The sequence below is a fragment of the Scedosporium apiospermum genome (assembly GCF_000732125.1).
Source record: "Scedosporium apiospermum strain IHEM 14462 chromosome Unknown SEQ_SAPIO_0091, whole genome shotgun sequence".
In the NCBI taxonomy this organism is placed as follows: Eukaryota; Fungi; Ascomycota; class Sordariomycetes; order Microascales; family Microascaceae; genus Scedosporium; species Scedosporium apiospermum.
This window is the reverse complement of record NW_015971792.1, coordinates 454,736-470,863: the sequence shown is the minus strand read 5'-3', so window position 1 is coordinate 470,863 and position 16,128 is coordinate 454,736. Positions and strand designations below refer to the sequence as shown.

General features: G+C 53.9%; 3 protein-coding genes across 3 annotated transcripts; all 3 read left to right on the top strand.

The window, feature by feature from the left end:
• Positions 1-1,674: 1,674 nt before the first annotated feature.
• SAPIO_CDS4342 (26S proteasome regulatory subunit rpn2) lies at positions 1,675-5,402 on the top strand (the record flags this gene model as incomplete). The annotated part of the gene is made up of 3 exons (XM_016786916.1): positions 1,675-1,814; positions 1,964-4,913; positions 4,998-5,402. 3 exons carry the CDS (start codon positions 1,675-1,677, stop codon positions 5,400-5,402), a joined length of 3,495 nt encoding a protein of 1,164 aa, XP_016643518.1.
• A 2,942-nt stretch (positions 5,403-8,344) lies between these two features.
• SAPIO_CDS4341 (uncharacterized protein) lies at positions 8,345-12,936 on the top strand (the record flags this gene model as incomplete). The annotated part of the gene is made up of 10 exons (XM_016786915.1): positions 8,345-8,522; positions 8,768-9,615; positions 9,682-9,752; positions 9,830-9,901; positions 9,984-10,602; positions 10,684-10,941; positions 11,016-11,492; positions 11,571-11,844; positions 11,931-12,793; positions 12,913-12,936. The coding sequence occupies 10 exons, from the start codon at positions 8,345-8,347 to the stop codon at positions 12,934-12,936; spliced, it is 3,684 nt and encodes a 1,227-aa protein (XP_016643517.1).
• Positions 12,937-13,936: 1,000 nt separating this feature from the next.
• SAPIO_CDS4340 (WD repeat-containing protein jip5) lies at positions 13,937-15,413 on the top strand (the record flags this gene model as incomplete). Its single annotated transcript, XM_016786914.1, has 2 exons — positions 13,937-14,219; positions 14,317-15,413. 2 exons carry the CDS (start codon positions 13,937-13,939, stop codon positions 15,411-15,413), a joined length of 1,380 nt encoding a protein of 459 aa, XP_016643516.1.
• Between the last annotated feature and the right edge of the window lie 715 nt (positions 15,414-16,128).

The following is a 16,128-nucleotide window of genomic DNA, read 5'->3' as shown; positions in this document are numbered from 1 at the left end:
TGGCGGCGAACGGGGCGGGAGTTGGGAGCTGGTTTTCAGGGAGGAATGTTGCAACCTGTTCGCAGCGCATGGAGGAAATGTACGGAGGAGCTGCGTGGATGCTTGTGCGTTTGTGTGCGTGCGGTGCGCGCTGCTTTAGCTTCTAGCACTGGTGCTCAGGAAGACATCTGGCATGACTGCAAACGAAGATCCGATCGGGAAATGAAGGCTGCTGAGGTGACTTTTAGGGGGTATCAACGTTGTTTGTTGTTGGTTCGCATCCAAATGAAGTTGTGGCTTCGATCAGCAGCGTCGCAATAATGGAAACTTGGCAAGTCTTGAGAGACTCTTTTTTTAATTCTTTTTTTTTTTTTTTTTTCCTTTTCCTTTTTCCTTTTTTGCCGCTGGCGTCAATCTTCAATTTTCAATCGGATTTTTTTCGTGGTATTATTTATTTTCGACGGCACAGTATGAACAACCACAAGAGTCCGTCGCATGCACTGAGAAGAGACAGAGTGGAGGTTATCAGTCGGAAAAGCTCATCAGACCTGGCTGGCGATTCTGTGCTTCCACAAGCAAGTTACGTGTTTAGATACTTTATTTTGAATAAATATGTTAGTAATATCTCCGAAGATACCTCTCCACGGTTCGTCGACACTGTATGAAACACGTTCTTCTTCAGTCTTCCCCATAGATGTGTTCAAACAGACAATCCCTGCTCAGCAGATCAACGGGTGAGTTTCTTCACACGCGACGAGGCTGAGCTGTCGGAGGAGACAGACGGCTAATATTTTGCTTGGCCTACCAGAAGCCCAGTCTTGTTGTGGGATGGAAATAGAAAAGAGCAGGAGAAGCGCAGAGGGAGTATACTTGCAAATGTGTCTTTATCTGCTGCTCCCTCAGTATGACAATTGGACCTGCCAAGTATAGAGCGTGGACATGGTTCAAACTGGTCATTGGTGTCCTTCCACAACTCCTACCATACATCCCGAATTTTGATGTTGGAGAGAATCAATTGCCTCTGGGCTCTCCTGTTTGATATGTCATTCATTGATGGCTGTACCTCCTGCCTTTGCTGCCTTTTGAGTGCCCAATTGATGAAACGTAATGTGTTTGTTGGCTGCCGTTTGCGGCTGTCTTCAGCTGCAGTCCCGTTTTGCTTTCGAGCCTCTTGGAGCTGTTTGAATTAGTCATACAATTTCTGATCAAGCTGTCGGCCCGAACTTGATCCGGAAAAGCTTTGGCCATCTGGCACCCAAGCAGCCGCACGCAACGCTGCATGCAGCAGGCGCGAGAAGGCAAAATTCCAGGCAAGCTGTTCCTGACGTGGACTCCCTCGGACTCAGCTCAGAGATTGCCTTCCACTTCCACCTCGTTCTCCATCTCCACCCGATTGACTCCCTTTCATCCTCCCATCATCCTCACGACGAGTTTATCTCGCCTTTTCTTCATTTCTGCCAATTCCGAAATTATACTCGGCCGCCTTTGTCGGGCTAAATTTAATTTCCTTCAAATTCCAAACATTACCTGCGACCTGGCAGCGACGTCTCCTCAAGCTTTCGCAGCCCATCGAGCCGAGTACCAACAACACCAACAACACCGTCAAAAGACAGGCAGCGACCCATCATTTCGACCTCTACCGATTCGATAAACATATCAATATACCTATACTCCAACATCTTAGCACGTCTCACAATGCCGGGCCTCATATCCGCCACGGGCGTGCTTGCATTCCTCGCTGACGAGGAGCCCGAACTCAAGGTCTACGCCCTTCAGACCCTCAACGACGATGTAGATACCGTCTGGACGGAGGTTGCTGGATCCCTAAGTGAAATGTACGTTGAGAATAAAAATGACTCGTTCTTCCCTTTGGGTTGATATCATGCAACAAGGCACCTGCAATGCCTTGTCACCCAGTTTTGCAGAGATGACCATTTATGGTCATCTTTTTGGCTCGATCAAGTTCTAACCATCATCTCTCTAGTGAGGCGCTTTACGAAGACGAGTCCTTTCCCGAACGCCAACTCGCCGCTCTCGTCCTCTCCAAAGTCTACTATCATCTCCAGGCCTACAACGACAGCATGACCTTTGCCCTTGCCGCCGGCGACCTCTTCAAGCTCGACGCTCCCGGCGAGTTCGAGGAGACCATCATTTCCAAGTGCATCGACCAGTACATCGCCGTTAATGCCACCGAACATGTTCCCAAGGCCTCCCGCGTTGACACCAGCCTGCCCATCCTCGCCGATACCTTTACCACTGGTGCTGATGGTTCCTCGCTCATCTCTCCCACTACCCCCTTTTCTCAGACCACACTTCCGCCCAGATCTCTGCTCTCTAGGGCTTCCGTCGACAATGCCATACTCGACCCCTCTTTCCAACCAATCGGAAAGATCGGCCGACATGGTTCCATTGCCTACCTGCCCGATCGGACCACAAGAGCAGCTCTCGAGGCAGTGATAGAACGCCTGTTTAGCAATTGCCTCAAGCAAAAGAAGTACCGTCAGGTCGTGGGAATCGCTGTCGAGGCCAAGAAGCTCGACGTGCTCCAGCGCGTCATCAAGCGTGCCAAGGACGATGCGAGCGGTGATTCCGCGACATCTGCCGAGGAGCTCATGGACTACGCGCTCAGCATCTGCTTGGATATTGTTCAAGAGAGGGGCTGGCGCACCGAGATCCTCCGTCTCATCCTCGAGCTTCTCAACGACATTCCCAACCCCGACTACTTTGCCATTGCAAAGTGCGTCGTGTACCTCGATGCGGACCAAGAGGCATCAACGTTGCTGCGGAAGCTCGTCGACCAGGGCGAGCAGGCGTCCATCACCAATGCATACCAGATCGCCTTTGATCTCTACGACAACAGCACCCAAGAGTTCCTTGGCAAGGTCATGAAGTCCCTCCCTAGCGGCGAGGTAAAACCCAAGCCTCACCAGGCTACCGTAGCCGACGAAGCTGCCGAGAACGAGCCCCTTCTCGCCGACGGAGCCCAGGACAGTAGCGCGGCGGACGATACCGAAGATCTTCCCGAGGACGTTGCTAAGGTGTACAAGAATATCCGTTCCATCCTCACCGGCAGCAAGACGATCCAGCTCAACCTCGAATTCCTCTACCGAAACAACCACACGGACCTCAGCATTCTCAACAAGGTCCGCGACAGCCTCGAAGGCCGCAACTCCATCTTCCATACCGCCCTTACTTTCTGCAATGCTTTCATGAACCAAGGAACGACGAACGACAAGTTCTTCCGCGACAACCTCGACTGGCTCGGCAAGGCCGTCAACTGGTCCAAGTTCACCGCTACGGCCGCTCTTGGTGTGATCCACCGTGGTAACCTGAGCCAAGCCAGGAAGCTTCTAGAGCCGTATCTGCCTCGCGAGGGTGGCCCCAACGGTGGTTCCATCTATAGCCGGGGCGGCGCGCTCTACGCCTATGGCTTGATTCACGCCAACCACGGTGCCGGTGCTCTCGAGTACCTCAAGACCAAGTTCGTCCAGGCCGACGAGGAGGTTATCCAGCACGGCGGCGCCCTCGGTCTTGGTATCGCAGGTATGGCGACGGGCTCGGAGGAGATTTTCGACAACCTCAAGGAGGTCTTGTTCGCCGACTCGGCGCTCAACGGCGAGGCCGTCGGTCTCTCCATGGGTCTCATCATGTTAGGCACCGGCAACGCGACTGCCATCCAAACCATGCTCCGCTATGCCCGTGACACGAGCCACGAGAAGATTGTGCGCGGTATCGCCATCGGCATGGCGCTGATCATGTACGGTCGACAGGAAGGGGCCGACGTTATGATCGAAGGCCTCCTCAACGACCCGGACCCGACGCTGCGCTATGGTGGTATCATGACCGTTGCCCTTGCCTACTGTGGTACTGGCAGCAACAAGGCCGTCCGCAAGCTGCTTCACGTTGCCGTTAGCGACGTGAGCGACGATGTACGACGTATCGCCGTCATGAGTCTGGGCTTCATCCTCTTCAGGAAGCCTGGAAGCGTGCCGCGCATGGTCGAGCTCCTCTCAGAATCGTACAATCCTCATGTGCGATACGGTTCCGCCATGGCTCTCGGTATCTCGTGCGCCGGTACCGGCCTCGACGAGGCCGTTGACCTCCTCGAGCCCATGATGAAGGACCCCACCGACTTCGTCAGGCAAGGTGCGCTCATTGCTCTGTCCATGATCATGGTGCAGCAGAACGAGGCGATGAACCCCAAGGTTGGCGAGATTCGAAAGACGCTGAAGAAGGTGGTCGGAGACCGACACGAGGACGCCATGACCAAGTTTGGCGCTGCTCTTGCTCTTGGCATCATTGACGCCGGTGGCCGCAACTGCACCATTGGTCTCCAGACGCAGACGGGCAACCTCAACATGGCGGGTATCGTGGGCATGGCCGTGTTCACGCAGTACTGGTACTGGTTCCCGTTCACTCACTTCTTGTCGCTGAGCTTCTCGCCCACGTCCATCATCGGCCTTGACGGCGACCTCGAGATCCCGGATACCAAGTTCCACTGCGCCACGCGACCCAGCCTCTTCGACTATCCTCCTGAGCAGGAGGCGAAGGCCGAGGAAGGACCCGCTCTCATTGCCACGGCTATTCTCTCGACCACGGCGCACGCCAAGAGGCGAGCCCAGAGGAAGGAGAGGGCGTTGAGGCGCGAGAGCATGGATCTGGATGTTCCAGCTGTCAAGCCTAGCGGCGGCGCCGTTGGTGCGGAGGACAAGATGGACGTCGACGAGGACAAGGAAAAGAAGGAAGACAAGGAGAAGAAGGACAAGGAAGATGCCAAGGACGAGAAGAAGGAGGGCGAGTCGGCGGCGCCCGATGCGAAGAAGAAGGCCGAGAAGGAGAAGGTGGGCTATGACATTGACAACATGTCGCGGGTGCTTCCCGGGCAGCTCAAATACATCAGCTTCCCGTCTGGCAGGTATAAGCCCGTTAAGAAGGTATGTCGTTTTGTCCCAAGTTTTTACTTTGTTTTCCCCTGTCCAGTTAAAACTCAATTTACTAACTGATGTTCTTTTCCTTAGCCTACCGGTGGACCTATCCTCCTCCACGATACCCGCTCCGGCGAAGAAAAGACTCTTGTGGAGGAGAAGTTGAAGAAGGTCACGACGGAGCGTGCTCCCGTTGCCCCTGCTGGTGGCGCTGGCCGCAGAGAACGCGGTGGCCTCACATCGACCAACCCGTTCATCGACGCCTTGCAGCGACAGGCCGGCGGCGATTTGACCCTCAGCGAACTCAGCAACCTCTTCCGGCCGGCTCGGGAAACGCCCGGAGCCGGTGCATCGACAACCGCTCCCGAAACCCCCGCTCCCGCGGGCGGCGCTGCCGCTGCGGCAGGTGTGTTGACTGCTGTGGATGAGGATGCCGAAGGAGAAGAGGAGGCTACGGTCCCCAAGGAGTTTGACTACTACACCGATGATGAGGAGTAGTAGGTTGAACTGGGAGCTTGGGCTGTGTCTGGTTTTGCATTTCCGTCTACAGCACTGGGGGGTCAAAGCTCGGCATCTCGCGATGCAGGAGCGGAGTAACTTGCATGTCTGGTCGTGGGCGCAGCCGTACCTTTTTTTCCTGCTGCCTTTTTGTTTTTCTTTCCTTTTTTCCCCTTGTGTCTTCTCGCATTGGGGAAGGCATATATGTACAATAGCTGTATTGTATTGGTGGTTCGGAAGCAGAATATACTTTCGCCGTTTGAACAAGTATTTGCGATTCAAGATTCCAAATCTATCGAGTGAGGCCAATAGCTGTATGTGTGACTCGAATATTTTCTTTTCTCAATTCGTCGGGTTATCGCATCCACCGGAATCTAGCGACGCCTTCGACTTTTCAATCCAAGCGTGGTCATGCCTACATGAGGGTAAACTGATATTGTAGTCGGTAAAGCTCATGTCAACTGTAGAGCCCACAGAGGACATAGCCCATTTCAGTTGTGCTGGAAACTCCATTTTGGCCCAGCATCAATGGACATTGAAGCCTGGCACAAATTCCAATTACTCGGCACAGCACAGCAACTCTTAAGCTCATCCATGCTCGTCAGTTCTCCGCCCATCCACTCCACACCGAAGCAGCTTGGAGTCTTCTCGATTCCATCATTGTAATTTCTACTAAACCACTTTCAAACTGCTTACGTGACGTCAGTGGGGCGGCCGCTGCTCCGGGTGCGTTCCGGGTGCGTTCCGGGTCAGCTCCGGATCCACTCCAGGCCCTTTCCGGTGGCACTCTACGGTGGCATTCTTTATAAGGGAAGAGCTTAATACCATCCACCTTCCGACCATGATAGTCGGGCTTATTATTGCCGGCCGGGTTTGCGAGGATATTGCATCCGGCTCACTGATCTAGTTTAAAAGCTGCATCACAGTAATCGTTTGTAATGGCTCCCATGTCTTCTCGGACGGTCGTTGGTGTCGTTTGCGGCAATCGTCTTTTGTGATGGGCAATTATTTTCTTCCCATTATTCGCGGCTGGCGGCCGTTCTTCGCTTACCGTGCCTTTTACTCCTTGGGGGGCTCCTAAACGGACCGACCCGTGATCCCGCGACACCTCCGTTGTATGGACTTCAACCTCTGCCCACTTGGTACTAGCATCCGTTTCTCGAGTCGTGCGGAGTAGCGATATTACACAAGTACCTCATACGTGTTATTTATATCTATATCGGCCGATAATTTACCCATCGCGATGGCAGGAATTCCATGATCTAACATTCCAACCTTCCGATACGACTGTCAGGATTTCTCGGCCCCCACAGGAAGCGGACCGCACCTAAGCCACACGCAACCTTGTGTTGGAAGTTCGCCAGCGTGCAGCGTGCATCGGGGCGGCTTAGATGAGTGATCACCAACCAACACCTCAAGCATTGTATGGCCCGGCCAACACCAACAGCCAATACAACATAAACAGACCCCTCCCTGTCCCGAACCATCTATTTTCACCAGCCGCATCTATGGTGTGATATTTTGCTCCCCGGATGCTGCTCCGTCTATAAATAACACAGCGTTGCTCTTCCTCTTTCTCTTCCCATCTTCACCGTTCCGCCCCCATAGATCCTTACCAAGGAAACCGCGCAATGTTGAAACGCTTCATCGCTTGGCTCTTCTGCAAACTCGGGCCAACTAAGCCTTCCAGCAGGAATAAACCAATTCGGCCCCCTCACCAACCTACCAACCAGACAGGTCCGAGGTCGACCAGTGCCAGTGCAGATACAAACCAAACGAGGGATCCTCGCCCTATCGGCCCGAGCCAACCATCCAACAACACATGCCCGGAGGCTCACGCCGGCGACACAGATGCAGGTCTAATAGACGATACCCACTCCATCGACTCGGAGAGGACAGCTGGCGACGCAGACGCAGCTCTGATAGATGATGCCCACTCTATAGACTCGCAGAGGACAGCTGTGTCCGTCCGGCGAAGATGGTCTGTCTGGCCTCAGAACGAGGATCGTGAATACACGGATTACATCTACAATAGACTCTTAGCCGTCTGCGGCGCGAGGTATATAAATCCATGTGGTAGGGTGAGGGTACTCTTTTGGGATGTTGATGTCACAGACTACGAAGCCCTTCAGCTCCGGGAAATGGAGGCGGAGGAAGTAAGTGAACCTAGAATTCTATTTCAAATTTAGAAACTAACCAAGATGCAGGATATTAGTGTTTGGGAGCCGATAGACAACCCCGTTGACCCAACAGAAAATTGCTAGATGTTAGTTCTGTTCGATCTCGATGTATGATTCTGTTAATAGGGACTAATACTCTATATATGGAAGTGTGGTTGGCTTAAGTGGGCACAAGTGGCTTGGAAAATGGTCAGATGAGTCGCCGTGATGTATACACAACATTGTAGCAAGGGGAGGAGGATTGGGGGCGGGAAATCAACCCGATCAACCCCGAGGGGGGCTAACATGTTCAACCAACACGAGAGATATGCAATAACACTAGAGGTTGGTTCTGTTCGATCTCAATATACGATTCTGTTACCATGAGCCCATGTGTATACGAATTCGTAGCGGGGAGGGAGGTATTGGGGGCAGGAAATCGGCCTCGAGGGGGCCAAGATGGACCAACACGAGATACACTGAAATGCTACGAGGCGTTGGTTCTGTTCGATCTCGATATATGATTCTGTTGTCATGGGCCGATGCTCTCTAAATATGGAAATGCAGCGGGCTTCAGTCAGTAGGCATAGCTCGCAAAGATGAGTTGGTCGAGGGAGTCTTGACGATGGATGGATCCCAGAGCAGGATACATTTAAAGACCACAGATCCCCGAGCTACGAGCTATCTCGTGCCCATTATCCCCAGAGATCCAACTGTATACATCATTCGATCTTCTGATATATTTTACACTTTATCTAGTACTTGATCTCTTCACTAGCTTTCATGCGTCTCTATCGTACCAACACGATAGCCGTGTTCGGGCTACTGTTGTTCCTGATAGCCAGTCTGGCAAGCGCACAGCAGTGCCAGGGGGACCAGTACTGGTGTCAGGACCGGTGCGGAACTGACGTGGATACGTGCTGCGAGACGCCAGACGGGCAGCACAACCTATGTGGTCCAGGTTTGTCTTGAAAATTAGAGAAATGTTTGAAATGAATGAGCAACTAATGCATAGTGCGTTCATAGGAACTATATGCTGCGGCTTCGGATGCTGCCCTGATAGTTCCTTCACTTGTAATGCGGACTTTAGCTGTACCGGGCCTGATGGAGAGGCAATCCCACCCGCTCCCAATCCGCATCTTCCAACTTCCGGGCTGTCTAGTATAGCTAGCCTGAACCCTCCACCTTCAAGCCTCGTTGACTCAGGACCGCCGGTACCTTCGCCTTCAGACCCATCGCATGTCGGGGAGCCCGATACTGTCATCACCACACTTACATCTGGCACGGACACTCTAGTTACGGCCATTCCAGGGCCCAGCTCAGGCGGTACCTCCGAAGATGAGACGGTAGCTCCCAGCCTCGAACCAAGCAGCCAGGCAGCAGACCACTCGAGCACGGGCGCCAGCAGTTCTCCTACCGAGAAGCCTACAGAGGGGCCTCCCGGGGAACCTGACCAGGATCCTACTCAAGAACCCAACCCCGGAACTCCCCAAGGGCCGACACAGGGAACGAAACAACCCAACGAGGAGCCAAGTCAAGCCCCTAGCCAGGAATCCACTAAAGAGCCTACTCAAGACCCTACTCAGGACCCTACTCAGGATCCTACTCAGGGTCCTACCCAAGAACCTACTCAAGAACCCACTGGAGAACCCAGCCCCGGAGCTCCCCAAGGACCTATACAGGGAACGCAAGAACCCGGCGAGGAGCCCAGTCAAACCCCTAGCCAGGAGCTCACTAAAGCGCCTAACCAGGAACCTACCCAAGAGCCCACCCAAGAGCCTACCCAAGAGCCTACCCAAGAGCTTACCCAAGGGCCTGGCCCCGGAACTCCTACCCAAGATGCTCCCAAGTCAGATCCCAGCCCTCCAACGGCAACCGAAAACAGCAGTGACACCATTCCCACAATTACAGGGTGGCCCGAGTCAGTCACTATTTCTCCCGTGCCAACCGAAGTGGATCAACCGAGGCTAGAAAGCGAGGACGATGGCGAGGACGACGATGACGACGATGGCTTTATTGCCGCCATTATTCCTTGCAAGCTTTGGTTTTTCAATGTAAGTAGTAACAGTGAATCTCTTCCATCTATTCTATTAAAATCAGGCTGTTAACATTCCTCGTAGGTTTGCCCCAAGTTTAACAATATCGACTTTGGAGGCTGGAGGCTACCGTTGCCCCCTGGTGTTTACCCACCGTAGGATATATGCCCTCTCTCCACTTGATGGTCCTAAGTATTGTGCTCTGTTACTTACCAAATGCCGTCTTCCGCAGGGGTCCTCCGCCAATTAAACTGCCGTCACCCATCCAAATCCGTGGGAGCCTTCCCCCATGGCCCCGGTTCACGTAAGTCTTAACCGCAGAACGAACCAAACGTCGTAGAGTATGGTACTAAACAAGGCTCCTTGCCATCTCTGGGATGCAATAGTGTTGGTCCAGACAACCTTCCCACATTCCCTCCAGAGCCCGACCCTACCAACTGCGAGATACAGACAGCTGAGCTCTGCTACGCCACAACTTCATATGTCGTGTCGACACTAGAGAACGGAGCCGTGGAGACAGTCTCGTCGGTTGTGCCTCCACCAGCCTGCACGAACATACAGGGATGCGTAGTGAAGGATGCGGATGAAGAATCCACCGTGACCCACACCGCAGAGTGTCCCACTGAGACAGTAACCGACGTCGTCATAACCTGCAGCGGCACAGGGACCACAGCCTGTTCAACCAAGACAGAGGTTGCCAAGACTGGTTGCTCCCTTACTGCTACTACGACGACAGTATCCTGTACGCCAGCTCCTAGCGGCGGCAACACTCGGAAACGGGATGGAGATGATTCCGGCCCGTTCTGCCAAACTAGAAGCGGCTACTCTATCTGGCCTCGCGATGAAAAGAATCTCGATGAAGCAAAGGCTACTTGGGATCAGATGATCGCGATTCTTGGGGACGGCGGCTGGATAGAAAACTTGCAGGATCGCAAGTTCACTGTGGACTTTTGGCACGCAACCCTAACCGAAGACGAGGCGCAAGCCATTCGTGAGATGCCAACTGTAAGTCTCTTTGTCCCCCCGAGTTCGAGAGCTAAGGCTTTCCCGTGGGAGTAGCTGCTGACAAGATCTTTTCGTCTCCAGGTCTCCGGCGTATATGCTGATTGCACAGAATGCGAATATGATCCAACCACGGCGTGGGTCTACCAGAGGGCGTTTCAGCGTATACCCATATCCAAGGACCCTGCTGAGAAACGCCGCTTCGGTATTGAGCAAATGGCCTATCTCTCTTACCCCCCCTCTAAGAACAGAAAATTCGAGAACACATATGTATTCGACGATAGCGCTGGATCCGATATCCCTGTTTACATTGTAGACACGGGCGCTCAGTTAATGCACTCTGTATGTATAAATAGGGTGGCGGATGCAGTGAGATTGATCCGCCGAATGATAATGATGCTGATCCGCCATTACAGGAGTTCATTGAAGGCGACAACATAGCCGATAAAGTCAACTGGATGTTTGTCGAGCCCATGGACTTCGATGGCCCGGCCCGCAAGGACGATTCGGCAACCCGCGTCGACGGTTATTGTGACCCTAGCCTAGTAAAATGCAAGACCCATGGCACCTCCATGCTAGGGTTCGTTACCGGTAGCTATCTGGGAGCCTCCAAAAATGTCCAACCTTGGGTGGTACGCGTGCCGCGAAAGAGAGAAGGCGGGGGCGGCGCCACGCCGAATGACTGGTTGAGGGGTGTTGCCATGATAAATGAGAAGATCACGGAGAAGACCGAGGTTACGCAAGCCATCGTATCCCTATCCTGGATGTTCGGCGTCGGGGATATTGTGCCTGATTCACGGTTGAGGGAGTGGCAAAAGAAACTCGAGACCGAGATTACACAGCTCATTGAGAAGGGGGTGTTTGTGGTGACGGGGTCGGGCAATTCTGCCATAGTAAGTTCGCGCGAAAAGCTCACTCCGTCTTTTCCCACCAGTTGAAACATGCTAACACCCGCCTGTCACCATCACCAGATAAAGGGGTGGCCTGCACTCTTCGGCGCTAAGGAGGGATCAATGACCGTGGGGTGGCCACAACCGCAGTATTACATTAAAGACCTCCTGGTCGTTGGTGCTGCCAACGTGTTGACTGGGGATATATGGGGCGCTTCCGGCGTTGACGTGGAGAAAGGACTTCCGCACGTTTACGCGCCCGGAGAGAACATCGTCGGCGTGGATGGGGACAAGAGGAACTGGGCCTTCAAGGACCGCGGTTCGGAGTATCGGATCACCGAGGGAACTTCTGTTGGTGAGTTTAGGCACTTTTAAATTTGTCAAGAAGACTTGGAACACGTTACGCTAATATGCTAATACTCTGCCGTGGCAACAATGTAGCGACTGCGTACACCGCCGGACTCGCTGCTTATTTCCTGAAAATGCATCAACTTGGCCGCCTTCCCCGGGACAATGCTGGGAATCAGCCCGACATGAGCCCAGGGGGACTAAAGAGGTTCATACTTGACAAGGCGTGGCCCCGGGTCAACAACCCGAAACTCGGACCTGTTAACGGCATATGGAATGCGGTAGACGAAAGGACTGCCTTGCCGGAGGGCTGGTGTCCTTACGAGAGAGCAAGGGCGGCTATGCGCATATTCCGGCGCCAGGACCAGGGCGATACCTTTGTTCTGCCAGACCAGTGTATACTTGGGTCGGATCCTCCCACCGGGGATTCCGGTAATACCGACGGCGACGGCGACACTGGCAACACTGGCGATGCCGATGGCACTGCAGGCGCCGGAGGCACCTCGACTACAGCTGTTGCGGCGCCCGCCCCGACCGGCTTCGAGTGCACTGAGGAAACGGCAGACAAGTGCGCACCGGCAGTTATCTGCAACGGAATCCAGCGCAACGGCTGCGTCAACGGAAAATGCGTCTGCGTCATGCCCGAACTCGAGTGCACTGAGGAGACAGCAGACAAGTGCGCTCCGGCAGTCATCTGCAACGGAATCCAGCACAACGGCTGCGTCAACGGAAAATGCGTCTGTGTCATGCCCGACCTGCCGACGACCACATTCGCCACCATCACGACATCCAGAAAGCTCACCGCCCCTTCGCCGGACGTATCTAAGGAATGCCATATCCACATCCGCGAATTGGGTTGGAGCAGGGCTCACAAGGTCAAGGTCTGGGTAGACGCTCATGTAAACGGCGAATTCGCCGGAGAAAGCGGTGTGCTCTCGACCGAGTGGGGAAACTATGTAACTTGGGCTGGGGATACGTCGAACCTTCCGCTCCCTCTTGAGATCGAGTTCGAAGGGTCACCTGCTCGGTCGAAGCGAGACAATTCTGAATGGCAATCATGGGCCCTTTTGTTCAGATCTGGGCCGACGAAGTGGGATAGTTCGCATCAAGATGAGAGCCAGAAGCCGTTCTGCCGAGTTGGAGGATGGGATAACAGTCCACAGGAAACTCGAGAGGGTTCGGCTGACTCGGCCGTAAACTTTAGGAGTGGCAATTGGCCGGTAAGTAGAACCCCCGGAAGCAGGCTGGCCACAGGAATGACTCTATACTAACAGCAGGCTTTCTTTCTTTTCTGCCTGTGAAAGATAGAACCGACAGATGGATTGCTACTGGGACTGTTGGCCGCTCTAGCTCGCTGTTGGGCCGTGGGACTAGCCGAGACTGACCGTGCTTGTCTGCCTTTTGATATATCTTCATATCTTCATTCGCATTCTAAAACGATCTGGGGATACGTGTACTTAAATTCTTAGGAAATAGGGGTTACATTTACTTTTGAAACTCACGCTCTGCCTCGCCGCAGTGCTGGTATGGGACCTCAGTCAGGCTTCGCGCATACACTCGCTGAACCGACAAATTGGTTCTTATTGCTCCTTTACTAGCATGTTCAAGAAACCGAGGCAGGTCCAATAGCGACATAAGCCTCTGTAATTTCCTCGGGAACCTGGTTCGTAATAATAAGTACTCTGTCGCGATCGGAGGGTGGAAGTTAAACTCTTTAAAGAGCACTCTGTAATCTCACCAGCGAGAATCCGGAGCCGGAGAGGAGCCGGAGAGGACCCGCAACGGACCCGGTCTTGGGGGCAGCGGCCCCGCTGATGTCGCAGAAGCAGGTTGGCGCATCAAGATCAATGCAGCCGTGTGCCCTTATCATATCAGCTTATCAGCTTATCGATAAGCCCAGCTCCAAATTTTATTTCCAGGCCTCGTTTCCAACCGAGCTCACCAAGCACGACTCTCTCCCTTCAACCACCTTCCTTTGAGCCGAATTACCCCGAAACAACGTTCTTTTGTCCCCTAATCCAATCAATCGTTTTCGTTTTCGTATTCCTCTTACTCTCCATTCTCCGTTCCCCTTCGCCCAACAAAAACCACAAGAAACCATGTTCGAAAACGTCTGCAGCCTTCCCCTCCCCGGCGACGTCTTCGCCCAAGCGGTGCACCCGACCGAGCCCGTGGTGACGGTAGGCCTGTACAACGGACGAGTGCAGTGTTTCCGGCTGCCGCCACCGGCGAATGGGGGCGGGGCCTCGAGCGGTGGGGAGGAGGAGGAGGATATGGAGACGAGCATTCTCTCGGACGGGAGGGCGACGATTGAGAGTGTTTGGGGGACGAAGAGGCATAAGAGGAGTTGCAGGGCTTTGGGGTATTCGCCTGATGGAGACCGTGAGTATATTTTTTTCTCTCATTCTATTCTCTCATTAACCTATCTACAAGTAATTGGGAGGATATTGCTTTCGCTAACCGGATTCTCTTTTTCAAGTCATGTTCTCCGCAGGTAGCGACGGCATCGTAAAGCACTTCTCTTCCACCACCGGCCGCGTCATCTCCAAAGTCCTCGTCCCCAAATTCGGCAACCACGACGACGCCCCCTCGATCCTCCACGCCATCGACCCGCAACACCTCCTCCTCGGCACCGACGCCGGCGCCCTGCACATCTTCGACCTGCGACAAGACGGCCTAGCCGCCAAGCCGGCGCGGACGAGCTTCCCGCACACGGACTACATCTCGTCGATCGTGCCTCTCCCGCCGCCGAACGCGAGCCAAGGCAGCAGCCCTGGAGCCGACCCCGTGTTTCCCAAGCAGTGGGTTACAACGGGAGGTACCACGTTGGCCGTCACAGACATGCGATCGGGAACGTTGGTGCGGTCAGACGACCAGGAGGACGACCTCCTCTGCGCGACGTACGTGGCGGGGATCGGACCCAAGAAGGCGGCCAACAGGGGTATCGTGGCCGTGGGAGGCAGCACGGGTGTGTTGACGATGTGGGACCGCGGATCGTGGGATGATCAGCAGGAGCGAGTGATTGTCGACAGCGGACGTGGCGGCGGCGACAGCATCGACGCCGTGGCGCTGATCCCCGAGGAACTGGGCTACGGAAAAAAGGTCGTCGCGGCGGTCGGGGATGGGAGTTTGAGGCTTGTGGACCTCGTGAGGAGGGAGGTGGATGTTACGGCTACGTTGAGGCATGATGATTCCGAGGGGGCGGTGGCGGTTGGGTTTGACTGTTTTGGGAGGATGATTACGGCCGGCGGGGCGATTGTGAAGATTTGGGAGGATTTGACAGAGTTGCAGGGGAACGGGGCGGAGGATGATGAGGAGGAGGAGTCTGATGAGGAAGAAGACGAGGAAGAAGAGGAAGACTCTGACGATGATGAGGAGGAGGATGGAGCTGAGGATGCAAGTGGGAAGAAGAGGGCGAGGGAAGAAGATAGTGATGAGGAAGACTCGGACTCGGATTCGGAGGAGGAAAGGGATAGAGAGAGGAGGGAGAGGCAGCGGAAGAGGAGGGAGGCGATCGCGGCGAGGTTGGGGCCTATGGGGGCGCACGGCGTGTTGAGGTTTGAAGGTCTGGATTGAGGGAGAGGGAGAGGGAGAGGGAGAGGAAGCAAGTATGTGGACGTTTTTTTATTGACACATGGGCGGGCGTGTTGGCACGATTCTGGTTTCTGTCAATTCGGAAGTACAGAGCCAACGGACGGCTGCGGGCTGATATATAGAAAGAGATGTTGATACCCCGGGTGGAAGTGGAAAGACTGATAGACGAGAAGCTGGACTAGCTGCTAGTTGTACAAAATTGAAGCGTTACGTCTGGATGTTGTCTCTCTCTTTGTGGTAATGTTCCGTCAATTGATCCATGACTTACCTCCGCGGGAGCTGCCGAGTCCAGATTGTTGGTTTCATTTCTATTTTCATGATGCTGTTGTTCAGGCATGGATCGCAATGTAAAAAAAATATGTATTAAATATATCCGAGAAAGAAGAGTAGTGGTGGGCAGCGTTGCTCTTAAAACCGCCCCCCCCCCCCCCCCCCAAAAAAAAAAAAAAAAAATACTCGTACCCAACATATTTGTAGAGGCGTGAGGCGAATAACCAAAAAACCAATAACAAGGAACAAGCCGAACGGATTCGACTTGGTTGGCAAAGTAGAGAAAGAAAGAAACAAGACATGAACCGTCCGCGCTTCCCCAGCACAGAGCAAGACGTTTCCCCGCTAAGGCGGGCCCACCCCGTCCTTTCTTCCCAATGGAAGTGAACTAGCCAAGCCCGCGTGCTTCCCGCCGTTCACAACGGAC